This window comes from Aspergillus japonicus (genome assembly GCF_003184785.1).
Source record: "Aspergillus japonicus CBS 114.51 unplaced genomic scaffold BO86scaffold_14, whole genome shotgun sequence".
In the NCBI taxonomy this organism is placed as follows: Eukaryota; Fungi; Ascomycota; class Eurotiomycetes; order Eurotiales; family Aspergillaceae; genus Aspergillus; species Aspergillus japonicus.
The window spans coordinates 169,066-188,348 of NW_020291651.1; the positions used below are offsets into that span (position 1 = coordinate 169,066).

The window sequence follows — 19,283 nt, forward strand, 5'->3', positions numbered from 1 at the left end:
GGGGGGGGGGCAAATTGTCTCCAACGAGAAGCATGTAGTGATAGCAGCTCTCCACACGCAGAGGCGTTGTCATCAAAAATGAGTTGTTGGGCAGGCACGGCAAGTAGCGACTCGACATACCTTTTCCTTTTGTTTCTGGGCTTGGACCTCCGCTCTTGTCCTAGGAGGTGGCATGTGTTTCAAGCGTTTATCTCCGCCTGGCCGGGAAATGTCCGGTGAGCTGAGAGATTTCGTATATTATATCGATCGGCTGCCTGAGAGACTAAACCACCGGGAAACCCATCCAGCAGGCTATGTATTGAGATTGCTATGTTGAACCAACGTTCGACAGTGAGGACCGAAGTTTGAGCGGCAGGCGAGGGAAGAAGTATGAGGGAGAGCTGATCGAGGCAGGAAAGACGGCGCAGTCGGTATATCTGATGAGGGATAGAGGTTATTCGAGGTTGTAGCAGAGAATTCGACGACGAGAGTTGGATCTTGGCTCAATCGTAGTTGCTATGGTAAAAACTCGAGGCGCCGGAAGAAAAAGAAAAGAAAGTAAATTGGATTAAGATCCGCAGGAGCCGAAAGCTGATCGGGCCCGGAGACTAAAAAGGATGACGGAAGGGGGCTAGAAAGAAGAGACAAGAAGTCAGTCAAGCTGTGCCTAACCCGACGATGTATGAGGATTGGACCAGTGCAACAACAACCAGAGAGAGAATTACTAAGGAACAGCAGAAAAGATGGGGTCGAGGGCCTATCATGCCAGGCAAACACATACCAGACAAATTAGTTACTTGCCAGTAGTACAAGTAGTCGGCGTGAGACTCGGGGAAGAAGGGGTGGGGGGGGACTGCAAGGTCGAAAGGGGAGAGAGAGCAAGAGGTTAAAGGTACTATGTAAAGGTAGTTTGTATGCACCGAGTCTCAAATGAATAGTGAAATTCAGTCCACCATTGAGGAGATGGAGGAGGAAAGGAGGGACAATACACTCAAATTAATGGAGGTGAAGGAAAGAATCAAGAATAACAGTGGGTTGAGGCGGGCTCTTTTTTTTTTTTTTTTGGCTGGGCTTGTAATGATGATGAGGGGAGAGAGGGAGGGAGGGAGGGAGAGAGACACGAAGAAGGAGCGAGGCACTGACGACAGCAGGCAAGCAGGGGGGAGGGGGGGGGATAACTATGTGCATAACCGATGATTAAGAGAAGGTCAATAAGCTACTACTCCGTAGCTAACTACCTAATTGAAGTAGTCAACTTACTTACATAGTAGTAGTTCACTACATAAGTCAATAACTACATAACTTGAGTCAACGGCTATGTTCCTGCACAATATTCATATCATAGGCAATATCTTCTGCTGATTGAAACGAGTAATTTCATATGTTACAAAAGATAGAGAATCTTGATTCATATGCCTACTACTCCGTACCCAAAATTCTGTTCTCATCCTAGAGTACAGTACTCCGTACTCATCAACAAATTACTGGGTGTTCGTTCATCTACCTAGTACTTAGTAACTAATACTTGTTCATTCTTAGCCGTCCGCCACAATTTAGCCGGGTGGGAACGTGGACTCGTTTATCATCATCATCGGCGTCATCATTATCATCATCATGCAATGAAGTATGTATATAAAGTACACAAACCTCTTCACTTCCCTTAACTCGGCTCAGCTCCTTCCTTCCTGCTCCCAGAAGACTATTTCCGCCCCGGGTCTGACCTGGGTAGCACCTGGGGTGGGTACTGTACAGTACATACAGTACAGTACCAGTACAGTACCTCTACGTAAACACTGTCATGGGTAAGTTACTGTACGGAGGAGTTAGACAGGATTCGACTCGAATAACTTAGTATCTACGGAGTCCACAGTATAGTCTAGGTTGGCCAGCGAGTCAGACCTCCTCATTCCAACCCCTGAAGCCAAGCCGTTTTTAGCTCATCATCTCATCATCCGCAACGGCTAACCCGGCAGTCGTTCCTTGCAAGTTTAATTTCCCTCTCCTGGGCTGGAATTCACTACCTACCGGATGGTTAACATCTACACTCCCCAAGACTGGAAGACTTCAACAACCCCTTCACTCCCTTGACCCGAGCAGAATCAATCTGAAACTGCCAAACCCATAAAATGTTTCCCACTTAATCTGTCACACCATTATCTTTCGCAGCACTGATTGTATGACAGTTGCATCTTCCGAGTCATATACTCGATCGTCAAAACCCCCAGCGAATATCGAATTTGGGGGATCTAACGAACGTGCTGGAGCTAGGGCACGGTGTCTCGTCCATTAACTTATATACCCGTCATGTGAAGTGAAAGTGGCTGAAGATCAGGGACATTGCCTCTCAGCATCTCAGAATCTTGCCCGCTAGTCTAGTATCTACTGGTTTGAATATTCTTCTGCCACCAGGGAAGGGAGTGCAGGTGATCCACTGCCCGTTGGCTGATACACAACGCTGGATCAACATCGTCCAGCCCTTCTTCGCCTTGAAACGCAAGGGCCACCAGGCCAAAGTAGGAGTGTAGAAGATCTGCAGGGCGGTAACGAGTGAGTGAAAAAAGGCAAATAAGGAACTTTGTACAGATCAAACTCACCAGGTGGTTCCCCTACGCCTTTCCCAAATCCCCCGATGATGTGCTGCGTCTTGTCCAGGAGATATTGGCGGTTCCGATTCGCGTCGACCAGCGCTAGCCGGTCCATCATCTGTGCGCAATAATCAGATCACATAACGCCCACCGAGTATTAAGGGACGGGGTTTCTCACAGCCAGAGTCGCCAGATTCCAGAAGGAATAACATGTGTCGGCGTTCTTGTTGCATCGGCCATTGAAGCCAGCCCATCGCAATGACTCCTCTGTTGATGGGCAAAGGGCAGGGAGTTCATCCACCTCTGTTTTAGGGTCGACAACCTGGATTGCCGCTGCGGGTAATGGTTTCTGACCCTCACTAGTGTCACTCTTGGTGTCGTCCTCATCAGACTCTTCCTCTATTTCACCAAGCTCAGCCGTCTGTCGGGAGACCAACCAACGAACCAAGGACTCGAACTCCACCGCATCAGGTGAGAGGACTGCTGGCAGAGGGTGATTCCTCTCCGTTCGACTTAGAAAGGACAAAGCGCCCATCGCGCAATACGTATGGCCGGCTGCAACTCAGTCAGTCGGGTGATCGGTATCAAGGGCATACTGGAAGAATCAAACGTACAGTGTGCTTCGCAAAATGGTGCTTCTCCCATGCCGCCGTCATAAGCCTGAAAGCACGATGTAATTAGCAAGCGCATTAGATAGTGGCAAGGTATGTGTGGGCTCTGCGGGCAGAGGATCACAAATGTATGTCGGAGACCTAACCTGACAAGCCTGAACGAAGGCTGCCATTTTGGATACATCGATATCTCTCAGCCCCTGTATGTCTGCTCCACGACGTCCCCTGAGGATATACCTCGTCCCTGCCGCGCAGCAGCAGAAACGCAGATCCCCGCCTCCCTCGATCTCGCCTCCAGGCCCTAACACTTCACCGAAACTCCCGTTCTTGCGCTGCAGACGAGGGAGCCATTGCAAACATTCTGTGCGCTTCACCCGTGATAGATCATCGCCCAGGATGACCAAGATGACAAGCGCAAAGAACGTGGACGGCACATTGGCTGGATCCCAAGCTTCATTCGCCGGCGATCGAGATTCCACCCCAAAGTCAGTACCCGTAAAACCTCGAAAGCCCCCTGTAGGCACCTGGCAATGATAGATCCAGTCAATATACCCTTGTCGCTCTTCGGAGGTGGTCTTGTCATGGAGGACGCCTAAAAGGTCGAGGCCGGCAACAGTGAAGAAGGCGAGAAGCATGCGATTGGAGTCATTGGATGTATAAGGTTCTGGAAGGAACGTTTTGAGGCATCGGAGGAAGTACTTGATGTGACGTTCCCTGTTGAAGGTGATCTCAGTCATGTTGTCAGTCTTGCTCGGTCCGCGAACCTTGCTGAGCTCGGGTGCGGGGAGTTCTGTCGAAGGAGCTTCGGAGATGGAGATTCAAAACCTGGAGCAGCTGGAAAGTAAGAATAGAGGTAGAACAACAGACAGTATTCAAAGACAACTCAAAGGTCTCTTTCCCTCGACCTGATGATTTCGCATCCGCACGGCTGACTCCATAACAGACTGACTGCCCTCGCCCACGACTGATCCGTCGGCGAGCGGAACTTCAATCCAGGGCAGCCCCACCACATCAGGCGGACGAATTCCCCGTGCTCTCCTCTCGACTGTACGTATGTACAATACAATGTCAGGAGGTAATCCCCGACCCCGTCCTTCACACCACTGACGGCCTCTATCACACTCAGTTGAATGCGCTCCCGATAACAATAGCCTGCCATGGGTTTCATAGCCTCCAAAATCCTCATACAGGCTCATGCCTTTTTGCTAGCCATTCTAGCCATCCATTTAATGAGGTCACCAGCAGTCATCACCGACTCCGACGTCGTCTTCATGCTAGGGGAGCTCCTGCAACTGGTAGTCACCTCGTTTCCTTCATAAGTCCCCCACACTCTGAAGTACATGTGATTGCTAACGAATTCTCTTTACTTCTGCTGGCTAGGATGCATCTCCATCGTTCTCCCGTCCTCAATCCTCCTTTGCCCTGTGCGGAATCCTTCTAATCGTCGACGCCCTGGTCGACTACATCCTTGTGTCCAAAATTCCGCAGACTAATGAAGTCCTCGCAATGGCTGAGGCTGCACGGTCGCATGCTCCGGGCTACGTGGCAGGGGCCATGCGCGCGAATCCCTTCATGGCTCGGCTCGGCTCGCTCTACTCAGAAGTCTGGACGTTCCTTTCCGCCACACGCTTCTGTGTCTTCTTCGCCGTCTCATTTTTCATCTACCAAAGTCAGCCATCTGCGATAGGTATCATGGAGAGCCCAGGGGGTGCGTCTGCATTGACACAACTTAAGAACCCGGCAATTTTCACATTCGGGTTTATGGAGATGATGTTCTGGCTCTGGGTAGGTTTTTTCCTCCCCTTCTCTATTCTTTCTTTGCCTCCTGCTGAACTGAGTGCTGGCTTCAGGGGCACGTCCCCTCTGCTTTGTACGAGGCTGTACTGTATGATACTGATAAATTATGCTAGATATTCGTTACTATCCGGGAGGAGAAACAAGCAGTGGCTTCGCGGTTTGTAGAGCGTGATCAATAGCTTTTCTATCTATTGCACCTGCAAGGCATTGCTAGGAATGCAAGTGCCTCGTGGCGGACAAAAAAAGGCTCGAGTTCGCGGCCCATATATCACAGTTATTGATGGCCTCCTTCGTGCTACGCCAAACAGATTCCTTTCTCAGAGCCTTGAAAGTCCAGTCTGAGACCAGGACTTGAAGCAGATATCACATTGAGAAGGTGGCGATGGGGGGAGCATGACAGAGGTATCCCACCAAGCCTTCATCCGGAAGTGTTTCGTCACTGTACGTACATTGTCCCTAGGCAAGAACTGCAACGAGAGCCATGCCGACGACCGCAAAGATACTGGCATCAGCATCCGGCAAGAGCGGGACACCGCCACCCGTGGCAGTGGGGCTGCTTGCAGTGTTTGTCTTGATGGGGGTCGCTGGCTGGGTGTCTCCCGATGCAGACTGAGTCTTCGTGCCTGTGAGGGTGGTCGTTGCGGAAGCAGTGCTGTTGCCGGAGGAGTTGACGGGAGAAGTGGTGGTAGAGGCGCTGGTGGCATTGGTCGAAGTTGCCGAGTTGGCACAGCTCGCACTGCTAGGCAGATCAGTCACACCAGCACCACTGCAAAGCTGTAGTGCAAAACCGAGAGCGGCTGGGAGAATATCCAGGTTCGTTAGCGCGTGATTTATCATGCGGTGGGATGTTCCGAGGATGTGTGACTTCAACGTATCAGATTTGGGGAAAGTGCAGTGTACCTTTCTCGTCCTGAGGCGAGCAGGATTTGGCAACGCAGCAGGACATGTCGCTGATGAAAGATTTGGTGCCGCAGATACAGCCAACATCAATAGGCTGGCAGGTCTTGGGGATAGCGCCAGTAGCACATTCTCTCTGAATTCAATACGTAACGTTGATGGACGGTTAGACAGTGATTAACATGGAAATGGATACCACAACGGCCCTGAAGGGTCTTGCACTTACAGCGCATGCTGGGAGACTGTCCATGCCTTGGGCCACGACCGAGATCAGGCCGGCGAGGAATGTGATAGCTGCGTAGTAGAACTTCATTTGTGGGTTACGGGCGTGTAATGCTGATGACGCTGGGATTAACTTCCAGATTGGAGATCAGGAGAAGGTGGCAGGCCGAAGAGATAAAGGATTGATGGAGGGGAAGAGAGGGGATGAAGAAGGACCCAGAATTCCAGTAACACCAGAAGAAGCGAAGAAAGAAAAGCTACGTAGGGCCGCGGGCACTGATACTCCTTAGTTCTGAAACCTGTGAATGACTAGATTTTGCAACACTACAAATGAGTGACCACCAATCTCAAGACAGGGGAACTTGACAGATAGCCTTCGAATTTCACATCTGAAGAGGTTTATTTTTCTATACAGCCCAAGTGGCAAGCAAGAAGCTCACTATGGCAGAGACTTTGTCATATTCCAAGATGAACATCTACAAGCAGTTCCGTGATTCTTGTATCTTAGTTGACGGGCGGGGATTTCCCGTGCCCAAAACATACGTACCAGAGCTATTACAAGAAACTCATTGAAGCAAAGCTCAGGGCCGGAGAGAGAGAAGGGTGGAATGACTGTTTGACCTCCGTATCAATGGGGGTTGCTCTGGTATACATGGATGGCCATTAACTACCACGCTTAATACTAGTACTACATATACTACTACCACCACCACCACCACCACTACCTTACCTACGGAGCTTTTTGACTACCTGCTCCTACATGGAATACCATATACTGTAAGTACTGCCGGTATGGACTTGCAGTAGAGTACAGTGCATAGGAGAGGTAGTACGGACCAATCGCCGGGGTCGGACAAAGTGTTGTGCCTGGTTCCACTCAGCCCGCGCTAAACTTTAGAGCTCCAATCTTAAAATTTCCCCCACACCTCCGCGTCTCTCGTGTTGTCCCACAGCCAAGTCACTCATACACGAGTACAGTGTATACACTGGAAAGCAAGGTGTTCAAGGAGCGCAGGAGGTTTCCCAAGAGGAACCAGTAAATATAGATAATTTCCACAAGCAACTCAAATATGTGGAGGGGACTGTAAATAGTGTACTGTACTGTACTGTACATTAATTTATATGATACCACGTTCCATGAGATCAGAACAGATGCATGTGAAGTTAGCCAAAGATTAAACTTCCTATGTTTGACACCAGGCCACAGCTGCGGTAGACGAATGTTTGTGACTGCAATGGTATTTTTGTCACCAGCAAACAGCAATACCACCAATTGTGGAACTGTCACTGGCCCTCTTTCTGTTCTTCGCCTGAACCAATTTCCTACAGTTGTACAAACCACTGAACCAAGCCTCTGCTGACCTTTTACCCAGTGAAAGCCCTTGCAGGGCTCGTGGTGTTCAAGATTGAACCTTTTCCTCATGCCTCGGTCGTCTTTCACAGAGACAAGACAATGAGTAACAGCCTACGGAGATAACCTTACCACACCTGGAGCCTTACACGTACTTGTCCCTGTCCCACCTCGAGAGAGTCGACAGCAATATTTTAGGCTACTGGTCTCTGCATACTTCTCTCTGAAAGTATTCATCTGGCTTCAGCCCATTGAACAGGTCAACCATTTCCAGTCACAATGGGACTAGGAGTGTTAGATACAAAGGATGTAGATGTGCCAGGTAGGAAACTGTGCTTGTTACATTATTGACATAGCTGAGCCTGAAGGACTTTGAGCAGGGACATCAGACATCCTTCAAACGCAGTGCTCCTATGATGATCGATTTCCTGATCCTGGACTGAAGTATGACCGCACATCTTCGATACCAATACTTCTTGTTCCACAACCCAGCGATGATTCCAATGATCCTTTGGTGCGTGTGAGCAGAAAGGAAAAAAAAAAGTCAAAATTGAGGTGGCATCAACTAATACTACATGGCATAGAATTGGCCACTTTGGAGGCGCGACTGCATTCTGTTCGCTCTCTGCTTTGTCTCCGTCCTCTGCGCAACAACAAGTTCACTAATGGCGGCCAATACTGTAACCATTGCCCTCCACTTTGAGAAGAATTTTACATCTGTCGCCCTTCTTACAGGATACCATCTTTGCGGTGTGGGAGTTGCAGGAATCCTGATCGTGCCTACCGCACGCGTCTGGGGCAAGCGTCATCTGTTTTTTCTGGGAAATGTTCTAATGGTGGCGAGCTGTGCCTGGGCAGGGGCCAGTAAGCATAGCTACCAGAGCCTTCTCTGGGCGCGGATCTTTCAAGGTGTTGCGCTGGCGCCCTTCGAAGCTTTGGTCAATGCCTGTGTCGGGGACCTATTCTACGTTCATGTAAGTCGCTTCCCATTGTTAGGATGGCTGTTAGATGTCTAGTCTGGCGCTCATAAGATGAGATCTTAGGAACGGGGCAAGAGAATGGCACTGTCCAACGTTGCCTTATTCGGGGCTGCTTTCCTCACACCTGTCCTAGCTGGTAAAATCACCCATAGTCTGGGTTGGGAGTGGACATTCTATCTGGTGTCGATTTTCACGGCGGCAGCACTTCCTCTTACCTTTTTTTGTGTACCTGAGACTGCATTTCGGCGCCCGAGCGAGTTGAGTATGGAAACAGTCTATGTACATGGTCGCCGCTCGGAGACTGTTACGAGCCCGCTACCACAACTCGATTTGGCCGGCGATGACGCTTTCCGAGTCCGTCGCGAGGAAGGCGGACCAGTGCAACATACACAGTCCCCCACAGGAAGACATACACCAGGCTCTCCGTCCAAAGAAATGCCTCAAAATGTTTCGGCTGGGATTGAGCCCCCCGTCAAGGCTCCCTATCTGCAGACTCTCAAACCCTTCAACAGCCGGAAAACCGACGAAAGCTTTTGCAAGCTTCTTCTACGCCCATTTCCCCTCTTTTTACACCCAGCCATTCTCTGGGTAAGTCGTCACCTGCAAGAAAGGAGACTATTGCGGCAGCTTCCTGACGTCCAAGATTCTATAGGCATGCCTGATCCAGGGCGTCATCATCGGATGGACTGTCTTCATTGGCGTGGTCCTGGCGGCCATCTTCCTTGGGCCTCCACTATGGTTTAACGAGGTACAAACGGGTTATCTCTACACTGGTGCATTCATTGGATCCATTCTAGGTCTAGTGATCTCGGGTCTACTGTCCGATTGGATGAACCAGGCTATGATCAAACTCAACCGAGGACGATACGAACCCGAGTTCCGGATCCTCCTGGTCATCTTTCAGCTGATATTCAGCGGAGCCGGGCTGTTTGGCTTTGGCCTCGTAGCTGAAAATATCGCAAAGTACGGCTGGCTCGTAGCGGACGCTTTTTTCGCGTTAGTCGTCATCGGGATGGTGATGGGCGCTGTGTCCAGCGCTCTATATGTTGTGGATGCACATCGTGAGTCAAACTATGTACCGGTGGTCTGAACCAACTCGTGACGAATGATAACAGGAAACATTGCCATTGAATCGTTCACCTGCATGTTGGTGTTCAAGAACTCGTTCAGTTTTGTGCTGACCTTTTTTGCCTACAATTGGCTATTGACAAACGGGATCCGGTCATCGTTCTTGGCGATCGGCAGCATTCAAATGGCTATTTGTGCTCTCAGTGTTCCCATGTGTAGGTTGCCTTATCTGCTGCCGATGATGTTGAGACTGAGCTACTCTGCTGACCGGAAGGTAGATGTGTTTGGCAAGTGGAACCGCTCTTTCTTTCACCGAAACGATATACTGAAGATCTTGCATCTGTGGTAATTCATGAAACGGTGCAGCTTTCCCGAGGACGGACACGGTACAGGTCTTGTCATTCTCAAGTAATAATAACACATTAGGAGACAAATTGCCTTCAACAGTTAGACCAGCAGGACAAACCTGACACTCCGAAGACAGCGCCAGCGCCAGACAGAAAGAAAGCATGTCATTGCTCAATGTGCAGTCAATCATAACGCCCGTCCATAAACAGAATTCAAGATTGCAAATACAATAAGTCGGTCGTGAAAATCATGATTGTCATGGGCATCCAAAATCATGTGCTCCTTCCATGCGCCTTGGCCGAAACAAAAATCAATAATTCGATGCAAAAACCGTGTCTGACGCAATGACCGCGATGGTCGCAACCTGTGGGCACCAAATCACCGTTAGTTTATTCTGCGCGTGCTCAACCAGGTGGGAGCAACCTAACGTACCAGAGCCAAATCCACCCCGGGTGTCACAATGACATCCAACACAGGCCTGTAGCCCACGCGCGAGGCCGGCATCAAGGCCAGCTTTTCGTTATGGCGGATACTTTCCCTCACTTCCGCGATCTTACGATCCCCATCGACGATGTCGAACAGCGCGAGGACATTCCCATGCCGCTGCACCTCTAGGGTCAGTACCCGTTCCTCCGGCTGCTTGCCGTCCACGGCGGCGACGTTATCAAAGGTGATGGTGAAGTTTCCCCCGCGCGTGGTCGAGCCAAAAGAAGCGGCCGATCGGCGAGTTGCGCGACGCCGCGAACCCGTAGCCAGTGGCGAGTAGGTTTTATCCTTGATGGACGAGCCCGGGAGCGTGACGGACCAATTGTTGCGGAAAGAGAGGCGTCGGTGCAGCTCAAACAGCGGAAGGCCCGAGGCATCGCGGAATTCGCGGCAAGGACGGTGCGAGAACTTGCGGCCGGTGGCGGTGAAGAGGGTAACTCCATCGAGGTCTTCGATCTTGTACGCCACGGCAGATTGGGCATCGCCTTGGGGGCGCACGACGAGAGTGGTCTTAGTATCGGTGATTTGATCCGCACGAATCGCAATGGGCCGGCCGGGGGCTTTTAATACTCTACGTATTTGGAGGCTTGAGCTCGAAGCGGAAGAAGAGGAAGAGGAAGCCGAGGAGAGGAGGGAGAACAACGGGAGCAAGGCCTGTTGTTGATGTTGTTGTCGACGGCGGTGAGAGAGAAACCAGAACATGATGGGGAGGGTCGCTGGTGTGAAGGGGAAGGAGAGATGGGAGAGGGAGAGATGGGAGAGGAAAAGATGGGAGGGGGAGAGAGAACTGGTAGCAGTAAAGCCCGGGATATTTTTTCTTTGGTCTTCGGTTATCACTACTACTAGTAAATATAGGAAGAGGAGGAAGAGGAAGAGGAAGAGGAAGAGGCCGAGGGAGCAGCTGAAGGCAGAAAGAGGGAGGAGGGGCTTAGCGAATGACTGCTCTGGGTGTAAGAGTGTGAGAATGTGAGTGTGCGGGGAGAGAGAGAGAGAGAAGAGAGAGGATAAAAGATTAATTGACAATCCTAATGAGTGAGAGGGGGTGGATACGAGAAAACTTATAAGAATGCTTAGTCTAGCTAGATGGGGATAGTCTAGCAACAAAAGAAAGAAGTGGCCTTATCATTCATAATAACAATATCTGAAGGGTAGAAAGAAGAACAGGGCTTGAAAAGAGCATGATGCCATGCCATTGCGGGCTGGGATGACCTTGACTTGTCTAAATTAATCCCGCTATAGCCCCATCCCGAGGCTGAGCAGGGAGAAGGGAATAGGAGTGAAAATCAGATTGATCGGAAGAACAGGGAAAAAAAGATAGAAAATGAATAAAATATGCTACCTCCCCTTTTTCCTTTTCTTTTCTCTTTTCTTCTTCTTCTTCTTCTTCTTTTTTTTATATTTATCTCGCGCCCTTTCTTGCTTTACAAGCCAGGCAGCAGGTGAACTCCACATACGTACTTGAGAGAACACCCAGTTAAAGTCAAGTTCAGAAACTAACTGGTAAGGCTGAAGGAGCTGCAGGAGGAAGGGAACTTTGGTATTCAGTGGTACTCAGTAACCACCGGACATAGAGTACATGCAAATGGACACAGGATGTGCAGTGAGTGTAGCTGTAAGCTGTAGGTAGTTAGCTGTAACTTAACTTAGCTGTAGCTCCAGGTGTGTAACACTCTTCATGATGACATCAGCTCCGGGAAGCTGATGTCACTTTCTCTTCTCCATATCCACGGATGGGCCCGGCGTATACTCAGTGCGTTCCATACTTTCGGAAGACTGATTGATGCTGCGTTACAGTCGATCCTCCATGATCATCGTCATTACCAATGATGTTCTTCCCCCTCCTTCCGAAAGAGCTTCCTTCTTCTCTTACGAGTTCTTTTTTTTTCGTTTGAAACTCTATTCTCTTCCCCTCAAAACTCTCTCCCTCTCTCCCTCTCTCCATCTCTTCCATCTCTCTTTCTCCTCCTCTTTCCCTGGTGATACTTCTCGTCAAGTAATGTCGTGTTCGGCTTCCCTACGACAGTCGTTATCTTATCATGGCCACTGTTGAACGACCGACGTCTACCACTACCACTACGCTACCGCGTTCCCGCTCCGTGCGTCTGGCGGGTCAAGGTAAGATCGGCGCCCCCGATCGCCTTGCTTAATGCTCCTCTTGCATCAGATTTTATGCCCCAGCATTTCGTAATGATAATAGCCAGAGATATTGTGGTAATGAAACAACTAATCTCTTTTTAGCTGCCACGGCTGCCCTGTATGTGACCCATCCGGAGCGCAGACTATCGGTGCGTGAGCCTTCCACCGCTGAAACAGAACGCTTGAGTGAGTAACCACTCTGATCTTGCAAACTGGTCGCATCTTCCTCACTAACACATCCACCTCACTACCTTAGCCTTGAAGGCGACCGGTTCTCGCCCTGGCTTTAGCCATGCGTCAGCTGTCGCCGCCCTCGCCCATGCCAGAAAGGAAGCTGCCGCGATTCCGGTCGTTGAGCATCAGCGAACCTCGGATTCGCCTAGCCGGGAAGGCTATAAGGCAGCCGCCTATGTCTTCGGGAACCGTCGTTCACCCTCGACGCGCTCCCCGACTTCCTCTGATCCGAAGCAAGACTTGGTCGCAGTACATGCAACCGCTGGGCGTTCTTTAGATGATCGAGAGAAGGCGCTTCGTGCCGCCACCGGTGCGTTGAGCGGCAGCCGGAGGCGAGCCGACTCGGTGCCTTTGGATCTCCCTCACGCAGGAATGAGCACCGATGAGGCCCTCGGAGATCTTGACAGTTCCATGGAGGCAAGCCGGATCCAACATATCGCTAACACCAATGCGCGTCTCTACACCGCTTCCCCGCCAGTGTCTCCAGAGCGGGAGGAACACAAGCGGAGAAGTGTTATGCAAGCTGCTGCTCTGTCCATGGCCCGGGAGATGTATGCCGCGGTAGAGGCCAAGGAGCAAGGCCACGTAGGCCATGCTCGAACGGGATCGCAGCGTTCACCTACTGGCGCGGAGCCCATGGTCCTCCAACAAGCCTTCAGCCTGCAAGATGCCGCCGAAAAACGCGCGGCCGAAAAGCTGGCCAGCATGCAGGATGAGACAGCCATCTACCGGGAGTATTATGGTCTTGAGCCTCAGCCCACCCGGTCCAGCTTGCAAGCCCGCAGGCGCAGAACCTCAATTGACACGGATGTCTCCAGTGGGGATGCCGATCGAACATTAGAGATTAGGCACCAAATGTCCAGTCTTCGATCAAAGCTTAATGCCGTAGACGAGAGAAGGGAACAGGACCGCGCACTCTTGATGGAGGCGGCAAAGAAGAACGTCGATGCCACCATCCAAAACATGGAGATGAGGGTCTATGCGGAAACAGGTCGCGCACCCCCGTCCATGCAGAAGGAGATCGAAGAGGCTGCATTAGCACGTGCCATGCTAGAAAGGCAGGAGAGGCAAGAAGCAGACTCGCAATACCAAGGGGTTGACCGAGTGAATATTAGTTCCAAGCGCTTTGTGGACATGTCCGATGTGGAGGCGCTGGCTCGATCTCGACTGCAACCCACATTCGACGAAATCACTGACCGAGCTGAGCATCAACGCGCAAGAGAGCTGGAGCAAAGACTGGACCAGGAAGAAGCTCAGCGTCGAGAAGCCATGTATCGCGAACGCGAGGCAGAGACCAAAGCAGAGGAGAAACGTTTACGAGGTAAGTGTCTGTCTGAAAGGAGGATCGCGCTGCTACAGAGCCTCTAACCCGGCTTAGACTCGTTGAGACTTGAGAGCAAGTCTAAAGATGAAAAGACCTGGCTATGGAAAAGGAAATCGAAGCGCTTCTCCGACCATGAGCAAGATACGGCTGCTAGCGCTTCAGGAGGAGTGGTCGAGGAAGCATCCGCCGAATCTGTACCACAAACGACCGCCAATGATGATACCAGTGCGACTGCTGCTGGTGCAGTAGCCGAGCCCACTTCTAGCGAGCCTGTTACCAAACCAGAATCTAAGTTCAGGTCGTGGTTCAAAGGTCGAATGGGACGTCGCGCAAGCTCCAACCAGGCTGAAGGCTCCAGAGAGTCGAAGGAAGCCAAAGTAGAGCCTGGCGTGCCACAAACAGCAGATGTCGCAGGAGAAACAGGACTCGAAGAAGTAGCTGAGCCATCGGGCGCAAGCGAGGCCAAAGAAATCAAGGCTTCGAGCACATCCGAGCCACCGCAAACTACTGAAGGCGGCCAAGGAAGAGCATGGGACATCGCTCATCCAGAGGGTATTTCTCCTGAGATGCCCGAGCTTCCTGCCACGGCTGAAGCACCCAAAGCAGGGGACTTGGACGAGGAACCACGAAAAGCGGCGCTCCAACCCCATCCCATGACGGCAATATCCATTGATGATGGCAGTGCAGAGCAACCTAGTCGTATCAAGGAGGATGCGGTTCAACAAGCTTCTAATGCCAAAGACTTGCCGCCTGATGAGACCAATCGTAATCGATTGATGTCTGGCTTCAAGAAGATGGTCTCGAGAAGCTCAACCGAGGCGAAGACTGGTGGGGCCGTCAAGCATGACGTCGCCCGAAGAAGCTCGGAGGCAATTCCAAAGCATACTGTAGAGGGAGCAGACCGACGGGCAAGTGTGCCTGAACATGGCCAGGTTCTACCCTCTTCGGCTGGGAAACGAGCCAGTGATGGCACGGGCCGAGAGTCGCGATTCTCGGAGAAATTGTAGAATGAAGCCGGGTGTCTGCCGCCCTGTGGATGTTATGTCTGGTTCCCATACCTTATCTTGTGGTCAGCCTCTATTGGTTGGTTCTGTCACTATTCGTGTTTCATGGTTTCATGGTTTCATGGTTCACGGTTCATGGTTACTAATATAATCTATTTTACTCTTATCTTATTTGCTTTATGTTCGTTCTGTTTTTATTTTTGTATTCGTGTCTTGTCATTAGGTTTTTATAACGCAGTTTTTGCTTTAATTTCTAAAAGGGTACAAAGATTCCTGGGTACAATCAATCTACTGTCAGATCAGATGGATCTGGAGGGCTATAAAATCGATATGTGTCAAATTCGTATGTGTATGTAGGGATCGTGCGAAAGAAGAGCTTGAGGCTCAGACTAAACCCAAAGAAAACAATCCATCAAGTGCGGCAACTCGCCGGTTTCAACATTCTTCCAATCCACTCAGACCCTCTCCCATCTGTCTTGTCCTTCATCCTTCCCCATTTCCGCATCCCCCATACTCGGCATGGTTGCATAATAATATATGGTTTAGAAAAGCCTCCGACTTATACCTCCCTCTTCTCGTCTAAGCGATGGTCATAGCCCACCTCCGCCAGTCGAGTATTGACCTCGACTCGGCTGATCGACCATTTGACAATATCATCAACTTTCGGGATGTTGGCCGGACCGTCAACCAGTTGCTTGGCCGACGGTATGTACTGTACAGCACAACGATGGTCGTACGCATCGCTAACAACTGCTGCACAGGGTAATTAAAGAAGGTGTTCTCTTCCGAAGTGCCAGGGTACGGTACCTCTCTATCCCTTTCTATCCTTGCAGATTTCACTTCGGAGTACTGTATGACCCAGCTACTCGATCCAAGGAGAACCACTTCAAACCACCTCAGTGGAAACTAAGACCCCCCTCTTCTCTATGTAATCTAGCTAGACGAAGCCTCCGAGCGTGACAAGCGTCGTCTGACTGAAGAGTACCACATCTCCACCATCATTGACCTTCGATCCAGGTGGGTGTACAGCACACGCTGTCGCGTAACTTAACCTCCCCCCCGAAAGGCAGACCCACGGTGACCAGGAACTAAACCCTTGGACCCTAGCACCGAACACCACATGGCCGCCACGAAACGCCTGTCTGACTTGGAGACCGCCCGTGCTTCCTGCAATAAAAGTCAGTCTCGCGACGATGCCAACAGCCCCACCACTGCAACTGCCTCATCTACCCCGTCCCCCCCTCCCACGGCCTCCTCCTCCAGCCCAGATGGCATCCACCTCGTTGACCTCCCACGTGTCCAACGTAAGATGGTCAGTCTCACCGGCAGAGCGTTTGAACGAACTCTACTTTGGCGCCTTGATTGGTGGAACTTCCTGTAATTCTTCCTCCCCCGTTGTCTCGTCGTCTCTTCCCTCCTCTCTTCCTTGGTCTCGGTCCCCCTTCGTTCTCTTTCAAGTCAAGAAACTTCACAACGAGTTCTGCCCACTCTCCAACAACCCAAACAGCTTGTCATACATAAAGAAAAAGGGGGGACCCGGGGGGGGGGGGGGGGACTCAAAAGCAGCAGCAAACCAGGCGGAGTGAAGACTAACCAGTCTTACCAAACCCAAGAAAAGTCATCGCGCTTGCAGCATCCGGCTACCGGACCGACGCGGTCATTATTGTGGGTCAGCAGGTCATGTCTCCGCGCGGCCTCATCGGGCTCGGCATCGATACTCTCGATAGTAGCTTCAGCGAGATGAGGGAGATTTTCGAGTTGCTTGCCGGTAGTGAGACGCAGGCTAGCTCGGAACCTAGCACGACAGACAGTAGCACGGATTCTTCGTCGGCCACCTCCCCCTACCCTGTTATCGTCCACTGTACGCAGGGTAAGGATCGCACGGGGTTGATCATCCTTCTGCTCCTGCTCCTGACGGGCGCTGTAACCCAAGAGGCCATCCGGGCCGACTATATTCTCTCCGAGGGAGAGTTAGTCGTCGAGGTGGAGGAGCGGTTGAAAGAGGTCCGGATGCTAGGGCTGTCAGAGGATTATACCAAATGTCCCGATGGGTTTACTGCACAGATCTGTGCGCATCTCGATACGAAGTATGGGGGCGTGGAAGGATATCTGAAGCGGTCGGGGGTGGACCAACTAGCCCTGGAACGAGTCAGGAAAAATCTACTCGCGTGATACATCCTAGGTTAGAGAGAATACCCCATAGGTTGGAATATAGACGACTCTCTACAAAACCGCAATTGTGAAGCACCTCAATGCAACAATCAAAACATGGCATCTGATGGCAATGATAATCTTGATATTATATAAGAACTGGTAAGTCCATTATGTGTTCTAGATGCAAAGATTAGGCAGAAATGACATCCAAGATGATCACACCATACACGAGAAAACACGAGAAAACACGAGAAAACACGAGAAAACAGAGAATAATTGGGGTCAAGAAGTATGAAAAAGGAATTCCATCCAAACCGAATTCGCAGGGTATCATGATATTATGGTCTCATCTCACATGTGTGTATGTATATATATGTGCACTGAAGGTCATCGAACTCTCCAAGGTAGAACAAATCGAGCGATTAAATCCGTTGACCGCGATAGTAGTTGGCATTGGGACCGGCCGAGTCGGTGGTGACAGGCACCTCTTCAGTCCCTTGGTCGCTGCTGTTGCTGACATGGGCGTGTCCGTTCCGGCTCATCTCGATGCGCTTCTCGCCCTGCGGCACGTGCTTTCGGGTGCGGACCGAGGGCAACAAGTCAACCACAAAGGACAGGACATAGAACGTAAAAATTAAAGCGATCACTGCAATTCAGGTACCATCTGTCAGCTATCCCGTTCAATGTTCAGCACGATCATGGCCACATGACCTACCCCATTCCAAGACCGCAGCGGCATTGCGATAATGCCCGCCCTTATTTCCCAGGACGCCGAACGCAATGGCCAGCGCAATCTCGATGACGACGAAGGAGAGCTTGATGATGAAACTGGCCAGGAGGACACGATGCTGCGAGCGGTAGAAAATCCCTAGCCGCCAGTACTCGCAGCAGATGAGGATTGCGCTGATGAGGTAGCCCACCCTGGCAAATGGTAAGACGAAATGCGTTAGCAACTTTCCTAGCTTCTTTTCCATTACACGCGCTTCTTTCACGGGCCCGTGTTCCAACAGTGCCATTCGCTTCGCTCTGCTTGGTCCGTTGAATAATACTCACAAGAACATCACCAGAAATCCATCATGCATATGCGGATGCCGCAACGTATCAAAAATTGATAGCAGAATCAAACCCAACGCACCGGCGATCGAGAAGCAGATGGAGGCAATCGCACAGCTTTTATCGAACAGACCCTTATTGGGTACCAGCTGCCCTGCGTGACGAAGCCATCGTTCGGAGAGAAAGGAGAGGTCGAGAAAGGCGACAGTCACGCAGCTCCCTGCAATGAAAAGGGGCTTGAGACCCTGAGCCCCAATGTCGGAGATATAGCTAGAAGATGGCCAGAGAGAGGGACGTTAGTTGGTGGACTTGGGGCTGGGAACTGGAGATCGATGCTCGCGTGGCTTGTCTTGACGACGGACACAGGGTATAGACTCACGCGATTGTTTGACCGGTTTCCATACTGGCGTATATAGGGCTCCCTTCTCGAGCCCATGTTGCCAACATGGCAATTAGCATGGCTGGATTGAGCAATCAATTGGTTAGCAATCGTGCCTGGGAAGTTGTGGTGAGAAAATTATGAGCTGCGTACCAACCCAGGTGCATGCTGAAATGACCGGAAAGACCCAAAATGAGATGATCCACATGGTCAGGTATGTACCAAAGACTTGCGCCGCGATCGATGCGCAGTATGAAGCCTTGTACGAAACGGTGGTTCGTTTTCTACGAGGAACAACAGCTTGCGACCGGTTTAATGATGGTGTAGTACAAGTACTGGAAATTAGTACAGTACGTACACCTTCGGAGGGTTCAAGCGTTCAAGCGTTCAAGCAATCGGCTGGCACGGAAGGGGCGGAAGTGGCTTAAGCCTGCCGATGCAGTACCAAGCTTGAACCTCAGGACTGGGCGCTGAGTGATGAGTTAAATTAGGGGAGGTAATTGTGGAACGAGCAAACATGAGAAGATGATGAAGATTGAGGGAGAAGAGGAGAGGAGGGGAGGGGAGGAAGGGAGGAGGGTAGGGACAGGAGGTGATTATCAATAATTAATTGCTCAGGCAGGAAAGAGATCCATGACGACGACGAGGAGGAAGAGAGACCCACCGAGCATTACT

At 50.9% G+C, this 19,283-nt stretch overlaps 9 protein-coding genes across 9 annotated transcripts in view; 4 read left to right on the forward strand and 5 right to left on the reverse strand.

Annotated features, from left to right (window-relative positions):
- BO86DRAFT_48628 (non-specific serine/threonine protein kinase) overlaps positions 1-466 on the reverse strand; it is a 3,682-nt gene extending 3,216 nt beyond the window's left edge. The window contains exon 1 of the mRNA XM_025677422.1: positions 121-466. Coding sequence (XP_025529268.1) covers positions 121-174 — 54 coding nt within the window. The 5' untranslated portion in view covers positions 175-466. The remainder of the gene's footprint in view (positions 1-120) is intronic.
- Positions 467-1,975: 1,509 nt separating this feature from the next.
- cdc43 (protein geranylgeranyltransferase type I subunit CDC43) lies at positions 1,976-4,145 on the reverse strand. Its single transcript, XM_025668884.1, has 5 exons — positions 3,322-4,145; positions 3,179-3,224; positions 2,743-3,119; positions 2,574-2,682; positions 1,976-2,509 (listed from the first exon to the last, which is right to left on the reverse strand). Exons 1-5 carry the CDS (start codon positions 3,910-3,912, stop codon positions 2,352-2,354), a joined length of 1,281 nt encoding a protein of 426 aa, XP_025529269.1. The 5' UTR covers positions 3,913-4,145; the 3' UTR covers positions 1,976-2,351.
- BO86DRAFT_48834 (uncharacterized protein) lies at positions 4,123-5,290 on the forward strand. The gene is made up of 3 exons (XM_025677423.1): positions 4,123-4,470; positions 4,556-4,960; positions 5,086-5,290. Exons 1-3 carry the CDS (start codon positions 4,333-4,335, stop codon positions 5,149-5,151), a joined length of 609 nt encoding a protein of 202 aa, XP_025529270.1. The 5' UTR covers positions 4,123-4,332; the 3' UTR covers positions 5,152-5,290.
- Positions 5,291-5,434: 144 nt separating this feature from the next.
- Positions 5,435-6,182, reverse strand: BO86DRAFT_291860 (CFEM domain-containing protein; the record flags this gene model as incomplete). The annotated part of the gene is made up of 3 exons (XM_025667386.1): positions 5,435-5,769; positions 5,873-6,005; positions 6,096-6,182. Coding segments are annotated over 3 exons (555 nt in total), but the record flags the coding sequence as incomplete, so codon positions are not given.
- A 1,539-nt stretch (positions 6,183-7,721) lies between these two features.
- On the forward strand, positions 7,722-10,204 carry BO86DRAFT_426678 (putative MFS transporter; the record flags this gene model as incomplete). The annotated part of the gene is made up of 7 exons (XM_025675523.1): positions 7,722-7,764; positions 7,823-7,956; positions 8,027-8,416; positions 8,486-9,010; positions 9,075-9,483; positions 9,538-9,705; positions 9,769-10,204. The coding sequence occupies 7 exons, from the start codon at positions 7,722-7,724 to the stop codon at positions 9,837-9,839; spliced, it is 1,740 nt and encodes a 579-aa protein (XP_025529272.1). The 3' UTR covers positions 9,840-10,204.
- Positions 9,852-11,443, reverse strand: BO86DRAFT_387979 (uncharacterized protein). Its single transcript, XM_025671738.1, has 2 exons — positions 10,271-11,443; positions 9,852-10,202 (listed from the first exon to the last, which is right to left on the reverse strand). Exons 1-2 carry the CDS (start codon positions 11,024-11,026, stop codon positions 10,149-10,151), a joined length of 810 nt encoding a protein of 269 aa, XP_025529273.1. The 5' UTR covers positions 11,027-11,443; the 3' UTR covers positions 9,852-10,148.
- Positions 11,444-12,078: 635 nt separating this feature from the next.
- On the forward strand, positions 12,079-15,281 carry BO86DRAFT_387980 (uncharacterized protein). Its single transcript, XM_025671739.1, has 4 exons — positions 12,079-12,439; positions 12,563-12,646; positions 12,717-14,015; positions 14,073-15,281. The coding sequence occupies exons 1-4, from the start codon at positions 12,361-12,363 to the stop codon at positions 15,023-15,025; spliced, it is 2,415 nt and encodes an 804-aa protein (XP_025529274.1). The 5' UTR covers positions 12,079-12,360; the 3' UTR covers positions 15,026-15,281.
- A 185-nt stretch (positions 15,282-15,466) lies between these two features.
- ptyA (putative tyrosine/serine protein phosphatase) lies at positions 15,467-17,285 on the forward strand. The gene is made up of 5 exons (XM_025674357.1): positions 15,467-15,727; positions 15,784-15,820; positions 15,960-16,039; positions 16,130-16,399; positions 16,636-17,285. Exons 1-5 carry the CDS (start codon positions 15,609-15,611, stop codon positions 17,192-17,194), a joined length of 1,065 nt encoding a protein of 354 aa, XP_025529275.1. The 5' UTR covers positions 15,467-15,608; the 3' UTR covers positions 17,195-17,285.
- A 28-nt stretch (positions 17,286-17,313) lies between these two features.
- BO86DRAFT_387983 (Frag1/DRAM/Sfk1 family protein) lies at positions 17,314-19,237 on the reverse strand. The gene is made up of 5 exons (XM_025671740.1): positions 18,762-19,237; positions 18,609-18,690; positions 18,230-18,499; positions 17,892-18,097; positions 17,314-17,822 (listed from the first exon to the last, which is right to left on the reverse strand). The coding sequence occupies exons 1-5, from the start codon at positions 18,814-18,816 to the stop codon at positions 17,599-17,601; spliced, it is 837 nt and encodes a 278-aa protein (XP_025529276.1). The 5' UTR covers positions 18,817-19,237; the 3' UTR covers positions 17,314-17,598.
- Between the last annotated feature and the right edge of the window lie 46 nt (positions 19,238-19,283).